Source organism: Rhea pennata, chromosome 5, assembly GCF_028389875.1.
Source record: "Rhea pennata isolate bPtePen1 chromosome 5, bPtePen1.pri, whole genome shotgun sequence".
Classification (NCBI taxonomy): Eukaryota; Metazoa; Chordata; class Aves; order Rheiformes; family Rheidae; genus Rhea; species Rhea pennata.
The window spans coordinates 39,684,559-39,701,014 of record NC_084667.1 but is presented as its reverse complement, the minus strand read 5'-3'; the positions used below and the strand labels follow the sequence as shown (position 1 = coordinate 39,701,014).

At 40.6% G+C, this 16,456-nt stretch overlaps 1 protein-coding gene across 1 annotated transcript in view; it reads left to right on the top strand.

The window, feature by feature from the left end:
* BRSK2 (BR serine/threonine kinase 2) overlaps window positions 1-16,456 on the top strand; it is a 310,485-nt gene that overhangs the window by 259,959 nt on the left and 34,070 nt on the right. Inside the window, exons 12-13 of the mRNA XM_062576596.1 lie at window positions 767-917; window positions 14,809-14,869. Of these exons, the coding sequence (XP_062432580.1) occupies window positions 767-917; window positions 14,809-14,869 (212 nt within the window). The remainder of the gene's footprint in view (window positions 1-766; window positions 918-14,808; window positions 14,870-16,456) is intronic.

Genomic DNA, 16,456 nt, shown 5'->3' with positions numbered 1-16,456 from the left:
AAAAATCTCATTCTTATACCTCAGTTTGCTCTCTGCAAAGGAGCATTTCCATACTTCACAGAAATGTTATGCAATAAAAAATACAAAGCTCTTCAGTTTCTGTAGCAGTAAAAGTTGTATGAAGATTTCTGAGATGATATACTTCAGTAGCTCTCACTGGAGATTCACCTCACATAGACAAGAATGTTTAATTTTTAGTGTTGAAAGAAGAAAAATACAAAGCAATGGAGAAAACTTGAAATCTGCATCTGTCTTTTTTGTATATTCTTAAAGGTGCAAAAAAGGGGCTTGTATTCAAAGAAAAATGTACTCACGTGCCTGTGCAACATTTAATCTAGCTATAATGGATCTCTCAGGCAAGATGCTCCTTCCAGCAGGTTCTAGCAACCTGCTAACCTCTACAGGATCCCGGGATGGCTTACAGTCTGGCTAACAGCTTGGACTGTAGCCCAGGTTGTCATATTATTATTACTGTTATCAACTGTGTAAAGTAACCTGTGCTAGCCATGCTCCAGTCATACCTTTATTTTACAGTGCACATATATTCAGGGCTGTAGAAGCACTCCCTCTCTCTAGATGGATTGCAACTTATATCTTAATGTTGCAGATTTGAAGAAGGGTGATACTGCAAATGTTCACCTCCATCATGAAGATACCTATCTCTGTAGGGGAGATGTAAGAGTGAGTTTGTTGAGAGAGGGTTTAGCCAAGCTGAGTAAGGAAGATCACAGCCGAATTCAACTGACAGCATTTTCTTTTCATAAAGATCCCCCCAGGAAGCGTGTGGACTCCCCGATGCTGAACAGGCATGGGAAGCGGCGGCCAGAAAGGAAGTCAATGGAGGTTCTGAGTGTGACAGATGGTGGCTCCCCAGTCCCTGCTCGCAGAGCTATTGAAATGGCACAACATGGACAGAGGTGGGTCTCTCCTTTACCTAGGAACTGATAGTCCTGCCTGGCTGGCTTTGTTACCCCTGTTTTCCCCCTTTTATTTTACACATGCAAAAGAACTGTGGAGCTTTCCTTTTTGCACCAGCATTCACAACATCCAAGTGCACTTGCCATGTGATTTGGCAGCCAGCAGCGCTTACCTGCACAGAAGCAGAAGTCCTGCCAGGGGCTTGACTTGTTTGTTTGCTTGCAGCCATCACTTAGGAGGCCACTGTGTCCTCTAGACAAGATTCATCTTTATTTTAATTGTCCAAAATTAGTAACACAGGCTGCCACTGTAGGCAATGAGGACAGACAAGGGTCTCAGATTCATGTTCCCCCTGTTCCAGCAATCTTTGGTGGGATAAATTACCTTCTCATTGTTCCTCTCTGTCTCTGTAGCCTATAGCAGGAAGCTAGATGACTATCTTGAGTTAGGTGCCTAGTTTTTAGGCACCAGAAGTTAAATGAGAGTGAACACCCCTCCTCTGTCTTCAGGAAAACTTGAATCTGGAAAACCCTGTCCAGGCATTTGTGGATGTCTCTACTATATGCTGTTGGAGCCAACATGCATCTAACACACATAAATCACTGGATATCTGTAGAGTGTTGGATATGTATCATTTTGCCTCTTTTCTGTTGGAGAAAAGGTGTTAGTCGTGGTGAAACAGCAGGGGAAATGGTGTCTTCTCAAGCCAGGTTCTGGTAGAATAAATGAGCTGCGTTCCCCGTGGAAGTTGCTTCCACAATCTTTATGACTAGTCTAAGGGGAGCACATACCTTTAGGTTTACACTTGCGTAAATCAATCTGTATAAAAGAACACTTCACATGTATGTATGCTGTTGATGCTTTAGCTTTTGTTTTAGCTTTATGACATGATCTCTCTCTTCGCCTGTAAAGATCTACTCTAGAAAGAGCTTGCTGTGCCCAGAAAGTCCCTTTGCTGAGTGACAACTGGATGAAGAACTAGATGATATAATTTCATGCTGAGATGCCCCTAGCACTATTGAAAATTTTTTCTGGGCAACTATGACAGTTCTGTCTATAGTGAGGAAAAAGTGGTGATTTCCAGGAGCTGCTAGGATTTATTTCAGAGATTTGTGGCTGGTTATCTTTGAGATGCAGCACTAGAAAAAATTCTAATTGTATTATGGATTGGAATCTTGTCTGGTATATGTGTTTTTCTTTGATATTTAGTAAGGTCTAGATTAAGGAGTTATTCAGGTCAGGGTATGTTCTCCCTGTTCCTCGGAGGCCCCTGAAGTGGTAAGGATGAGCACACAACACTGATGAACAGTTGCCCACTCCTTATTCAAGTTGCAAAGTTTAATCTGGTACCTGGGAGATATATGGGCCATATAGTTCTCTGAGATGAGCCAGCCAGAGGTGAATCATTTCCACCCCAAGCTGCCTGTGAGTTTCAGTACTCTGCAGCTGTTTGCAGTGAGTGTCTGGCTGGGTGGAACAAATAGGAAGTGGTGAGATGAACAAGTCGAGGTAATGCTTCAGTCTCTTCAGCCAGCCTAGAACTTACTAGATTGATCTTAAAGTTTTCCAAGAGCTGAACCGTTCCCTTTTAACTCTCAGCTTTCACTTTGGATACAAAAGACTGAAGAAGATGCGAAGCTGTGTCTGGTTATCCAAAGTATTTCTTTTGCTTTCAAATGTCTCACTGTTATGCAGATGAGAAGACATTTGAAGTCAAAAGGTCTGAGGTGAGTTTAGAGATAGCGAAACACACCAAGGCTACATATCAGAAAAGCAGGGCTTTGGGTTAAGGGATGAAGAGAAACCTGTCAGGCACAAAAGAGGTACAGGGAAATGCATGCCACACAACTCTTACAGGGCAGGATATAAAGGTGTGATTAAGGACAGAGAAAGGCATGTAAAAACACTGTGATTGATGACAATGAGCTTGGTAGTGCTTGTTTTGGAAGGGTTAAAGGGAAGATGTTATTTTATTCCATGTCTGAGCTTCCATTATTCGTACCATTCCACATCCACAGATGAGAACGGCACATTTTGTGTTGCTGGCAGCACAATCGTTTATAACGTGAACTGGGTTCATTAACAAACACCACTGCATGGGGATTGTCTAGGGACGATGCATTGCTGATGGGGCACCATCTGTCAGAACAGTCAGTAACAAAATGATAAGTGCCTTCCACCAAGCGTAAAGGATTTTTAATGGCTAGCTGCATATTATTTTGCAGGAAAAGACCCACTGAGAGTGGATTTTACAGCACTGGGTCTTAGATCCCGGAGATGGGTGCTTTTTTTTTGTTTTGAGAATGATGTTTTTGGTGTGGATAGATGACTATTCAATGCGTTTATCCCAGGGGGATTCTACAGTCTTAGGAAGACAGGGAGTTGGACCATGGAAACAGGCTTCCTATTTACACAGAAATGTTTGTGTAAACATCAGGAGACACAGAAGCATTGCTTATTTCTTAAGCTAGCAGAGATAGTCATCTAATCAGTGGGCAGAACACACCGGTGTGTCTTATGAGTTAGTCCTATTGTGCCTTTTCCCAGTAGTTAACAGATGTTTGCTTACACAAAGGGGATTTATGTCATAACCTCTGGTTTTATGTGTCTGTGTGATGGACTGTGCTTTTGGTAACCAGGTGGGGACCCTACAAGGGTCTAGTCTTGGCTGTGTAAGGGTTTATCTTTGCACAGAGTTTTGAAATTTGGCAGCCTGGAGCCATACAGACTGAGAAAGTACTAGGTAAAAAACATAATTCTTCAGTGCCTTAGTTCTAGATAATGGTAAAGGAGGAAAATTCAACACAAAGGCTGCTTGTTGAGCTTACAAATGCATTGAAATGCTTGTGCTGACCTCTGAAAGTGTTCAGTTGGGTCTTTGAATGTGCATGACAGACTTAGTATGCACAAACGGCAGCCACCCTATATCTGGTGACCATTTTTTGGCTAATTCTTGTTCTTCCTGCTAGTTGTCAACTAACTAGGTTCATAATTACATCTTAAATACTTCTGCTTTGATGGTCTCCGCACCTCTCAGACTATCTGGTATTTCACTGAAATGTCAAAGGAGAACACGGTTTAACACTAGCTAATTTGTGCCTTGGGCCAGTATCACAAAAAAGAGGAAGAATTCCATGAGCGCTCCTAGCCCTCAGGGTTATGCCACAATTTTTCAGCAGCTCTGTTGAGGGAGTTCAGAAAGTGTTCTAAAATGGTCTCCATTATGTATTCATTTTCTTCTGGTTGTTGAAGTGGATAGTTTGCGTGAAAGATCAGCCAATATTAGGAAGCAGTATTCTCCGAAACAGTGAAACACAGGGCAGTGAGGACAGAGAACTTCAAATGTTAACAAGGCACAGGAAGTTTTGCTTCTGAGCTTCAGATTTCCATTCCCAAGTTTGGAAAGAAGGACATTTCTGTATACACTGAGTATAGGGAAGGGAGTTTGGGAGTAAGTGTTAATGGATCCTACAAATTAGAAAACAGAATGGGTCACCTTTACTCTAGAAGGCTCTGTGGTCTGATTTGAACCCTTTCCCAGCTTGTTCTTAGTGTTAATACCATCTGGAAAGCCTGAGTAACGGGCACTTTGCAATTTTACCTTCAGGCATGTTCTGTATCCGCTGGACAATGTGACAGAGTAGATCCCCTGGGTTTTCAGTTGGATAAAGGGGAGTAGGGTTTGCAAGTATATATGGGGAAGTCGCAAGCATCTCAGACCTCAGAAGCCAGGGGCAGGTAATGAATTTCAGCACTGTGTAGGTTTGAGCCGTAGATGGAAAGTAAAAGAAAGGTGTTTCAGAGCTTTACTTAAAAAGGGGAGGATGGGTTGGGGGGCTGGGTATCCAGCATTGCTTCAGGTGACTCTCTTTTATATATGTCCACACTAGTAACTCTGTTTTCTCGCTTTGTTCCTGCCATAGTAAAACAATGTTCAGTAAAAGCCTGGATATCTCTGAAGCCAATCCCAAATTCAACAAAGAAGAAAGGTATAAACACTGACAATATGTTCCTCTCCTCTACCTCACTGCCGAGACCTTAAAGATGCAGTACTTACCTTCTCTATGTGGGGACGTGGCTGTTCTCTCTTTAGAAAGAACCAAAGAGGGTGGGATATTTGCACCCCCACACTACATGTATTTATGTACAGTACCATTCATTTGAAGCTATCCCCAGTGCAGTCTGTAACGGTATCAGTGTTTCTCACCCCAAAATTTCATACTACTGCTACTTCTGCCATGAGTAAGGATGCCCAGGATAGAAGATACATTTGTTAGGACTGCTTTGGGAAGGATTGGAATATGAAGTACTAGGAAAGCCCACAGCGTTTCACTCCCACCGCCAGAAACAGTAGAACAATTGAGTCAGTGACAGCAATGGAAGGAAACTTTGGAAATCCTGTGTGACAGAGCAAAACACTAAATGCCTGTAGATAAGAGACAAACTCTTTGAGACAATCTTGGCTGCACCAGAGAACAGAAGAGAAAAGAGTTATTGAACAATGAAGTTGTTGGAGGGTGTTTCCAATCCAGCAGCTCAAATGACAGATAGGGAAAAACAACCAAAAGAGTAACTCCTAATTGTGGACAGAGGCACAGTGGATGACATGCATAACATCAAATTTAGGGAATTTAAGTAGACTTTTGGGGATTCATGAAAAAAAAAAAAAAAGTTTAAATCTTCTAGGAGAGCAACTAAAAGACTAGTCCATACGAGTCAAAATGGGGGAAGCAGTAGGTTCCTTAAAGCTCCCTAAAAACTCAGCAAACCCCTTTTCTTTCCATTTCTCCTTTTAATGGAAGCATTTCTACTTTAAGATGAACGTGGCCTTTAAGCTTTGGGAGACTTCCAAGACGTGAGTGACAGCTCCTCTTTTGGCCTTTTGCAGACTGAGACAATCCTTTGTAGTTGCTGTTTAAAGTATTAACCTTCCACAATGAAGATCAAATTTAGTGTATTTACAGGAGGAGAGAGAGTTTCTGACCTGGTTCCCTCTTCATGAGGCCAAGCTAGAAGTGAGCATTGCACTCAGACTGTTAGAAACCTCTGAAAGTCTCACAGCCATGAAGTAGTAGTGATTTGCTGTCAGACTATACAGTCCTTAGCGGCTGAGCTTTCCTAAACCATTACCGTAGACATGGAAGTTGCATGTTCCTTTCCCTAATTCCCCTGATAGATAAGTTATGTTCTCGAAAAATTGGCACTTCTTACATTAAAAGTTAGTGTGAGACTTCTCCAAAGTTTAGCTCTTCCACAGTAATTAGAAGTCAGTTCCAGTAAGAGAGGTGCCTTTGCATTTCATCTGTGACCTGGGAAGGGTCTTTCAGCACATGTTTCTAGCACCGTTCATTATCCCTCTGTACTTTTCTAGCAGCTGCTTCAGCTGTGTTAGGAGCAGAGAACATGGCCTTTCAGTAACCACAGGGAAAATTCCTCAAATTCACAGGAGCATCCATGTTTCTTCTCAGTGGTGGTATTTTTCAGAGCACAGGAGTAGAAGGGCAAGGCTCCTGCACTAGGATCACGCAGGCTCCCCATCACTGAAGGGGCAGGCTCATTTTTGGAGGGTCACACTCCCTGTTGTCTCACCTTCCCTCCACTTTTAAGAGTTAGGATGAAGGACCTCAGTAGTGAGAAAATGAGAGGAAGTGGATTCTGGGTCTGCTCACGGCCAGATGAAAGGAGAGGAAGGGCAATGAAGAGAACCCCAGCAGAATGGGGCAAGCTAATCATGGTGGCCAGTAAATTTTTGGCCAGTGTTTAATTATCCAACTTGATGATGTCTTTTTTAAAGGAATACTGCATCTTTAAGGGTCCCTTCCCTCTAGATGCACATGGTTGTCTTAGTAGCTGAGGCCACTGTCCCTTTATTTTTCTTTTTCTTTCTTTCCTTCTGACTTTCTCTTTCACCCCCTCTTTCAGTGCTTCTCTTCTTCTGTATCTGGGTTGCTGCAGCTCCGTAGTTCACTTGCTTCGGTATTGTAGGGAATGCACATGTCTGCGCTTCTGGGTCTATTGTGTCCTGGGATTGTTCATTTTTTTTTAAACCTCACTTCCCTTTTCCTTTCCCCCAGTTGTCAATTTGCTTTCCATTCCCTTTGTTAACCTCTTCAGTACCTTCCCGGTCGGGAAAATGACTCGAAAGAAAAATGAATCAGCCTTCTTACACCCGTTCTATTTACAATTTAATATTCTGCATGTATGAATATGGGTATATTCATATGTATAAGTATACACATACTTTCCAATATGCAATGGGTGTTGATTTGCTCTTCTCAGTTGCATCACTGGAGATAGATTTGTACTGGTACAATTGATGACAGCATTTGCCCGTATATATATATGTGGAGATATATATATATGTATTTGTATGTATATGAATTAGATGTTACTGAAATTTGCACTCCAGACCAAAATATAAATGGAGTGTCACTCAAACACATGAAAAAGAACTTACTATAATGCTTCTTTCCACTTCTCTGTCAATGTGTAGCCCAATAGTGTTTTCTTTCTATTCTAACTATGTTTTAGTTTTAAGTTTTCTCAAAACTACCTTGCATTGCCCAGCACAGCATTTGGAATGTTCTTGTAACCAGAAGCATGGCTAGCTGCATTAAGAAGTAAACTGTGAAATCTGCTGGGCATATATTAAATTTGGCATTTCTGTTGGTGACTGTCTTGTGGAGAATGGGTTTTTCTCACCCAGCCAGAGGTAACTCTGGCAGCTTGGGAGCCTGTTATTGAAACAGGAGAGAATGAGAGAGAGAGACAGAAAAAAAAATGCTGTATCCTAATTGAAAATAATTTGGCTTAATACCACACTTTTTTTTTATTATTATTATTTCTTATCTCCTCTTTTGTTAAGGTGAAGAAACAGTGATACTTTCCTGAGTTTGCTTTCCTGTACCCCAAGTAACTTAATTACCCAACTGTTCCTTTCTATTTTGAGTGCTTTGATTAATAGTGAAAAATTAAGAATACTGAAGTTTTTAATTGTCCCTAGACATCAAAGTCAACATGCCAGAAATTCATTCTGTTTTTAGAGCTGCTGTTTCAGACTCTTCACAGCATTGGTTTGTTCTCCATTCACATTTGAAAGATTTTATTTGCAACCTTTAAGACCCAGAGACTGAATTTGTTTTAAATGAAAAATGAGATCCTGGAGCACAAGATGGCATCCACAGAGATAAGTGCTGGATTGCTGAGCCGATATGTTCTAGCTGATCTGAATTCCTGACTATAAGACCATCATGACTAATAAGCTGGTATCAAAGCAGATTCACAGCTTGATCTACAGTCTTGTACCCTGGGCTCCCAAGCTGGCTCAGAAATGCATGCTTTAACAGCCAGTGTGTTTCACAGTTCATTCATGACAACAAAGTACTTACCAGGCCAGCTTGGGGGACAGAGGGACACTACATGAAGCAAAATGGGGACAAATAGAACAATTTCCTTTATAACAGTCTGATATAACTGTACCTCATATAAGAGACAGAAAAGAAATGCAGCATGAAGTATGAACCCCGTTGCTCTGCTGACTACTTTAATTGGGGTTTGGCTGGAAATATTTTTATAGCTTAGCATGTCCCTTCCCACGTTCCCCAGGTCCCAAGTTGGATATGTCTGCAATGTGATAAGCAGGGCAAAAGTTATTGTCTAGTAAATGAAACTGTCCCCCTAGTGTTCCTGGTCTCTGAAGAGGTAGGCACCTGTGGCAATAATTATGACCATTCAGTTCTCCAAACAGTATTTCACTCTGCTTTTCCTACTCTTCTCTCCACCTGCCTCCACATTCCCCCCCCCTTCTTTTTCTCCTTCTCTTTCTCTCTCTTCATTTTCCCTTCCCGAGGATGGCGAGTGCTGATCCATTGGGGTAAGCTCTAGTTTTGGATTATTCCTGTTGTGGAACCTGTTATATCTTGTAGAGAAACTTTTAATTTGCACTTTACAAATACAGTATAGGCTGATATACTTCAGTGAATGAGGCTTTGCAACAGGGAGAGAGAGAGAGATGTGGGAAGAAGCATTTTGGGTGCTTTTGTGTGTGTTTGTATGCTTTTATGTTAGAGTCACACTCCATATATTTACTTTCGGGTTCTTTTTGGTTCTCTTGCTTCTCTGTATGTTTCAATGTCTGTGGGCACACAGAGCTAACTTCGGACACTGTGCAGATACCAAGACACCTCCTGAGAATGAAGCCCCTTCTCCACATAGCACTTTTTGTATCTTTCGGTACCCACCAGTTAATTTTGATCCTAATTTATCTTTCTCCTTTTGTTTTTTTTAAGATAAAGCTGAATCCCATACACATTAGTTAAGAAAATGCAGGATATTTCTTTTTTTAGTTTAGGTTTTCTGAAAGGGTGAACAGATGGCCCTAGAGATAGATGCATCTTCAGAGCACTTTATTTTCAATAAAGAGGGTATAGGTACACTTGGAATGCAGTCACACCTCGAGCTAAGGTTCCATTTGTAAATGGTTAACAGAAAGGGAATATATTATTAATAAATTGTTTAATAAAAACATTCTAGTAGACCACTACAGACTACAGCAAAAGCTTATGAAGGGCACTTGCCGAGAAGGGTAATTATCACCAGAAACATTTACTTCTCATGTTGTAACATGCTTATACCATGTATTGTTTATTATTGCTTTATAAAACATTTATAAATGGAACTTCAGTTTAAACTGGCTAATTAAAGTAGATAGTGCTGTTTTCACATCACCTTCTGGGTGTGCTAAAAGGTAGAAGAGGTGTTACCCACAGCTGCGATCCTTCCTCTGTACTCTTTGTAAAGGCTTTATTCTCCAGATGTGTATTAGCATGGGTAGGTAAACCCACTGGCTTAAGTGTAAGTGTTTACAGTTAGGATGATTTGCCTGACTGGGACTGTAAGACAGTGTAACATCGAAGGTATTTATTCATATTGCCTAGATCAAGTTTAGGGAGCAAGGAAGCCAGTTTGTATCTCTCAGACACCCTAGAGCAAAGGAGAGGGAATGTTGTTGTCGTATACAATGCATGCGTGCTTGCCATTGCAAGTGGATTTTGGTAGTTTTCTGGGGTCTCAAACCATATGCTACAGTTTAGAGCTCTTGATTTTTATGTGAATGAGCAAGCAGAGTGTCAAATTCCACCCAGTTTGTGCCTTAAGCAAACAATAAATTGGGTTGATATTTTGGCTATGACTTTCAAAACTATCCAAATCATCAAACCAATTAAAAATGTCTAGGCATGTCACCCAGGGACACAAGTCTGATGCATTACTGCATGCTGCATGCATGCTGCAGGCTCCCATTCTTGGAAGCATGGCTCCAGCTTGACTTGCTAAAAGGCTGTATCCAGCATCCGAGTAAAATCTGCTATGAAAGCAAGCTTTACTAGGACTGCAACAAGGTACCAAACTCTCTTTTGACTATAGGGCAAACTTCTATGAGATTGTTATTCAAAGAGGAAGCAAATACCAAATCTGATCCAAATGTTTAATGCTAGCAATGATGCCTTTATATCATACTGGTATATGCTAGCAGGTGCACTGTTTAAAACGCTTGAAAATTAACTTGAGTGAAGGGCTGTATAGAGGTGCTCTATACACATATTATGTGTGCACTATGGTTACCACATCAGCTGCTCTTTCCTTCTGTCCTGAGCCTCTCTGCCTGCACCTCTGCAGTGTCAGGCTTCAGCCCTTTAGCTCTTAGAGCTGGTGAGGAGTTCTGCAGTTCTTTTAGACCAGCTGGAAACTCAATTCCAGCTCCTCAATTTCACCAGCACCAAATCAACTGGTCTAACGCAAATTTGGCCTTCCATGGATTCCCCTTTGACAGCAGCTGACTAAAATGAGTGAAAATGACTTTAAAACAAAGTACTCATTAACTTAAGTATCCAGTACATTGGCTAAAGTATAAAACTATCACATACACAGACTATAGCCCACACATGGCACATTTCTTTCTAGTGCTTGGTCTCACTGTCCGTAGCTTAGATACCTCATGATTATTGTCAATCTTTGACATGGGAGGAAGAGCAATGAAGGAATAGCAATCGCACTGAATTCAGTGCCTGCTTTATGCTCAGGGTGCCCTCCAGAGCTTTCCCCTCCTGGAACTTGGGTCTAGCTCCCTGTGAGACTTATTTTTTTTTTTTTTTTTTAGTATTTCCTTCTTCAGGCTTGGCAAAACAACTGTGTCACTTTGGATGGGACTCAGGAGTCCCTCCTTGAGTCTGTAAATCTGGCAGTTGTATTTGAGAGGATGCTCTTTATCTGAGCAACTGCATTAGGTTTTCTTCTTGTTTTTCTTTTTTCTTTTTCTTTTTTTTTTTTTTTAACTCTTTGATGGCTTCCATTGAGTTTATGCCCAAGCATACACAGAAAACACAGAGGAAAATGAGTTGCACACAATACTCAGATTTTCCTAGTTTATTGCATGAAGTATTAAGTTATTTGAAGAACTGTAGGTTTAGTACTTCCAATAATCTTTAATGCCTGTAGAGACTCCCAGTTCATAGCCACAGATAAAAGATGTTTTCGTGCTTTTCTCCTTTTCCAAACATGATAAGGTCACCCTGGGTCTGTCATACTAATGTCCAGCCTGTAGGGCCTTTTACTTCATTTTCGAGAGAGAGGGAAAAAAAAAAAATCTCAAGTTCTCTCTTTCATTGCAAGATTTCAGCATTATGCAACATTTTCATGACTTTCTTTTGGCGCTGTCCAAGTTCTGTCCACCTGACTGAGATACAGGAGCAGTGCATGTAGTTTTGTTTTGTTTTGTTTTAAAAACTGAATTCCAGCATTTGCCAACTAAAGTGATCTTGATGAGAGGGACAAATCTCTCAGTCTTGCTTGATAGCATTTTTTTAGTGGAATAAAGAACCTGCCACTGTACTGAGTTTATCTAGCCAGCTTTGTAAAGGTAAATTGTGGGGGGTTTATTAACTGGAGAAGCTGCAAGGAAGAGCTCCTCAGTGGGGTTGTCATATTCCGTACCAACACTCCCTTGCAAAAGGAAAAAGTTTCAAAAATGTACAGCACTCTTTTCACCTCACCACCAAAAATTAACCCAGAACCCTTTAAACTTTTTCCACTGCTCCTATATACAATTTCCAGTGTGGACAAACTAAGATATGCTATAAGGCCTAGTTAACTTTGTACCTATTTTGCATGTAAATCAGCAGCAAAAGTAAAGCTTGTTTGATAACATTCACATGGATACTGAATGCATTTCCAGGAGGATTTCACACTAACTCTCTGTTCTGTCCCCTGACTCAGGCTCCTAGGCTGGATGAAAACACAGTACTCAACAACTGTTTTGCAAATACTGCTTCCAATAAGGAACTGGGAATTGGGAGGTGGAGCCTGCTATGTTTTGCCCTACTTGTGTGTGACCATTTCTGTAAAAAAATAGGAGATAATGGGGTTGGGAGGGGAGAATTGAGGACTGTTGAAAACACCTGATTGGGAAGAGGAAGTAGCAGATTGGAACTTTTAATCCAATATCCTGGAATTCAGGTGAGTGTGAGACAGGACCTTCCCACCATTATTAAATGGTGGTGGGAACAGATCCTAGAGGAGTGAAACTCCTAAGCAAGTGTTTAACTCCGTCACTGGGTACCTCTCATATCTTGTACCAGGTAATTTGTAGGCTCCTCTTGTTACAGTTTGGGAGAAACTTTTCATAATGACTCACACCAGGAAGATTTTAATTAAAAAGACTTCCCATGTGAATGACGCGTCTGTATTGCACGCAACCAGTTCAGTTATAGGAGACACATATAAAAATAGCCTATAAAAACTGGAGCAAGCAATGCTTCCCTTTCCATTACTTTGCATAAACATTGATGATTGCCCCAGATTTTGATGGTGCAAATCTAGGCTTGATCTGTGGAAAAAGACGGTCAGGACTGGGCTTCTGGGTTTCGTCTGCAGTACTATGATGAACAAACTGCAGTGGGGTGCAAGGAAAAACATTAATGATGGGTTTTTGCACAGGATAAGTGTCCCAGATTCTGATGGTGCAAATTTAGATTTAATCTGGTGAAAAAAAATGCCAAAACTGGGCTTCTGTGTTTCACCTACTATACTATGATGCGATGAGATACAAGGAAAAACATCAGTGAGGTGTTTCTGCATATAATACAAATAGAGAGAATAGGGCCTGCCATTGCGTTCAGTTTTAACTTACTCTTTCCTTGGAAATAATTTCTCTTCTGCAGTTCACATTGTTTTTTAATAATGCTAGTAATCAAATTTATTTAGGACTATATGTCTGGGAGACCATTACAGAAACTGATTTTATGATTTTATTCTTCTACAACAGATTAAAAAGATCAGTAAGCTGAGACAGTTTATTGTCTAAAGTTGTGTTACACTCTATTATGTTTAGACTAGCATTAATTATCTGACTTACATGAATTTAAAATATATATATATACACACAAACACGCAGATAGACAAATATGTATACATATACATGCAGGCAGTCTATTTTACAAGCATGTACAATATTGCACTTTTTCATGTTTGATACTTGAATGCAAGTAATTATTTTCATTGCTTTTAAGTATAGGTGAAACACTGATAGGTAAGTTGGCATGTTACTTGGTGGTTGTTGACCAACTGAGTTCTTAGCCAGATCCTCTCCTATAAGATTTTTAAGTCTTCAAGAAAACTTTCCTATTTAAAAAGGATAGAAAGCAACTGCCTCTGAGACTTACTCATTTAGAGTCACATGGAGGGATTTTTTCTAATGAACAGCCCTCCTTTTGGAAAGTTTTCCTGCCAAAATATTTGTGCATTTGGCCCGTTTGCCATTTCAGCATATTTAGCATAGCACGTTTGTATGTTTTGGTTGTCTGCAGCTGACATTTTTTGTAGAGGGCCTTTGCTGGAGAGCCTAAGAGCAATACAGTATAGGTAACCTTGTCGGCAAATAGGACAGTTGATTTTGTTTGCTGGTCTTTGTTTGAGGGCATCTAGACTGTTATCCTGATGGCAGTAGTGTCATTGACAAGACCAAAGCTAGTTTCCAGTAGAGGAGACCTGTGTTGTTTAACATAACAGCAGTTAATCTCATAGGAAAGCATACTAGTAGTTGCAAAAGCCTGTCATCCCTATAGGGTGACACTGACTCCTTATGATCACTTCTCCCAAGGTTGACTATCTAGGTAATGCTGTGTAAGAAGTCCAGTGTAATGAAGAGGAACATTGTTTTCACATGGATTCCTTCTGCATTGAATAGGAAAGCCCTTGATCCCCAGGAAAGCTCCCTAGAAAGGCAGTGATGCTGTGTGAAAAACTTACTGGAGAGCGGAGATGTGAAATTCATCAGTGAGAAGTTGGAAAGACATTGTGATTTGATTTCAGTGGGAAGTCATCTCATAGGAAGCGATTGTGTTTCTGGGTCATGGAGAGTTGACTTTTTTCCTAATACCTGGAAGAGTCCCCTCCTTTGTGCCTTGTACGCACAGTGGTTTTCCCTGTTGCTTTGTGGTAGAGCGCTTTTCATTGCCAACTGCAACTGCGTAGAAGTGAATTCTCAGCACCAACCCTATTGTCCTATGATAATCCTTTCTGAATACACTGGTTCAGCTCGCACATACCGGAAGCAGTAGTTTTCATGTGCTTCATGACCAAAAAGGGAGTAGGAACTCCCTTGACAAAAGGGAATTATAGTATCCTCCCTGAGTGAACAGCATTTCTCAAAATTTTGATTGGAGGGTGGGACAATTGAAAAATGTGATGGCAGTGAGAGGCAAGAGTCATGTGCTTTTCCAGTGACAGCCTCCCTCCTTCTCCTCACTTCATGCCTGTGCCTGCATTGCCTGGTGTTCAGAGTTATTACTTGTCCAAGGTTTCTGAGGACCATCTCTCCTTACTGTGTCCATTCAGGTCTCGGTCAATCAGTGGAGCTTCGTCTGGGCTCTCCACCAGTCCTCTCAGCAGTCCAAGGGTAAGTGGTGCCACTTCAAGATCTGTTGTTCCAGTTCACTCACACATGCTTGATGCTTTTCAACATCTGTTGCTGCAGAGCTGTGGCTCTTAGCTGGGATGTTTTGTTTTTCCTTGGCAGCTTATAAATTTTCATGGGCAGTGAGGGAAATGTTATTTACAAATCCAAGCAGAGAATTTACCGTGCGTGTTCCCAGTGCTGCTAGTGGTACCTCACTCAGCCTCTGCCTATCTTCAGTCTCATAACTGCAGTGAGCAGCACTGCAATGACTAAACACTGCCGTGTCTAGCTGAGGTATATATACAGCGTGCTTTCAGCCCACATTTAGGAGCTGTTTCACAGCTGCTTTTGACTGTGCCACAGTAGAGCACCAAACCATACTGGTTACAATTAATTCCATTCTGTTTGCCACAGAATAGTTTGGACTGGAAAGTGAGAGAAAAATCTTAAGAATTTGAGGGCTAACAACTTCAAAGGGAAAGTAAGAACTTGACAAATTAAGATGAAGAAGAAGGTACATCTGCAGGCTTTTATTAAATATTTAGTTAACTGTGGAGGATCCAACCCTTGGTGCTAGGTAATAAATCTATTACAAAGTTATTACAGTTCCTTAGTACAATGACAGAGGCTGTCCTCATTGGTAACTTCTTTAGGGATAAGAGCGAATATTTTTAGTGCCTGGCAAGGTCAATTTTGTCACTGCAAGATTTCAATCCTAACAAAATTAAGATTATAGTGATGATATAGTAAGATTATAGAAATATTATAGTTTAATAAAGCTTCCAAATTCTTTCTTGATGGAACTATTTTCTGAAATACATTCAATTTCCAGTCTGGGTTCCCATCAATTGTTATCCTGTTTGCAGCTGGCAGAAATGTGGCTGTAGTGCCCCTCATGTCTTTAACATGCCAGGAAGCAGTGAAGATTTGTTTCCTTCCCTTCCTTGTTTCTTCATTGAGACCTCCTGTGTATCAGTGAAAGGAGGTGTGAAAACTGTAGGCCACTGTAGAACATACTGAAAAAGAGCATAGAAACAGTTTTGTGCACAAAATAAGCATCCAGTACTGCAAAAACTTAGTCTTGATCTCATTAATTGATCTCTTGGGATCAATTTCTGACATCTCAATAGGACTACATCAAAGAATAAGGATGACAAGATCTGTTCCACAGTTGCTGTATTTTAACATTATTACTTAATAGGCTATTGATTAAATAGTCTTCAAAGTGATGTAGCATCCAGATGGCATTTTCAGCAGATCATAACCATTTTAAGCAGGTCAAATTTCAGGCTTAAAGGGAAAGGGTTGAATAAAAATAATAGATATTTTTAAAGACCTTACCTATGCTTCTAATAGCACCTTAGATTATTGAAAGAGAACATATATTTAAAAGCAAATATATTTTACTATGTGCACTTACTAGCTAAAGTTCTGTGAGGAATTGAATTCAACAACTACAAAGAGTTTTTAAATCTCACAAGATCTTGCTGATGTGTAGATCCCTATTGCACCAGATGAAAGATAAGCCTAATCTTGTTCTTTGTTATATTATTATAAATGTGGTAATTAATGGTCCCCCTTCAGATT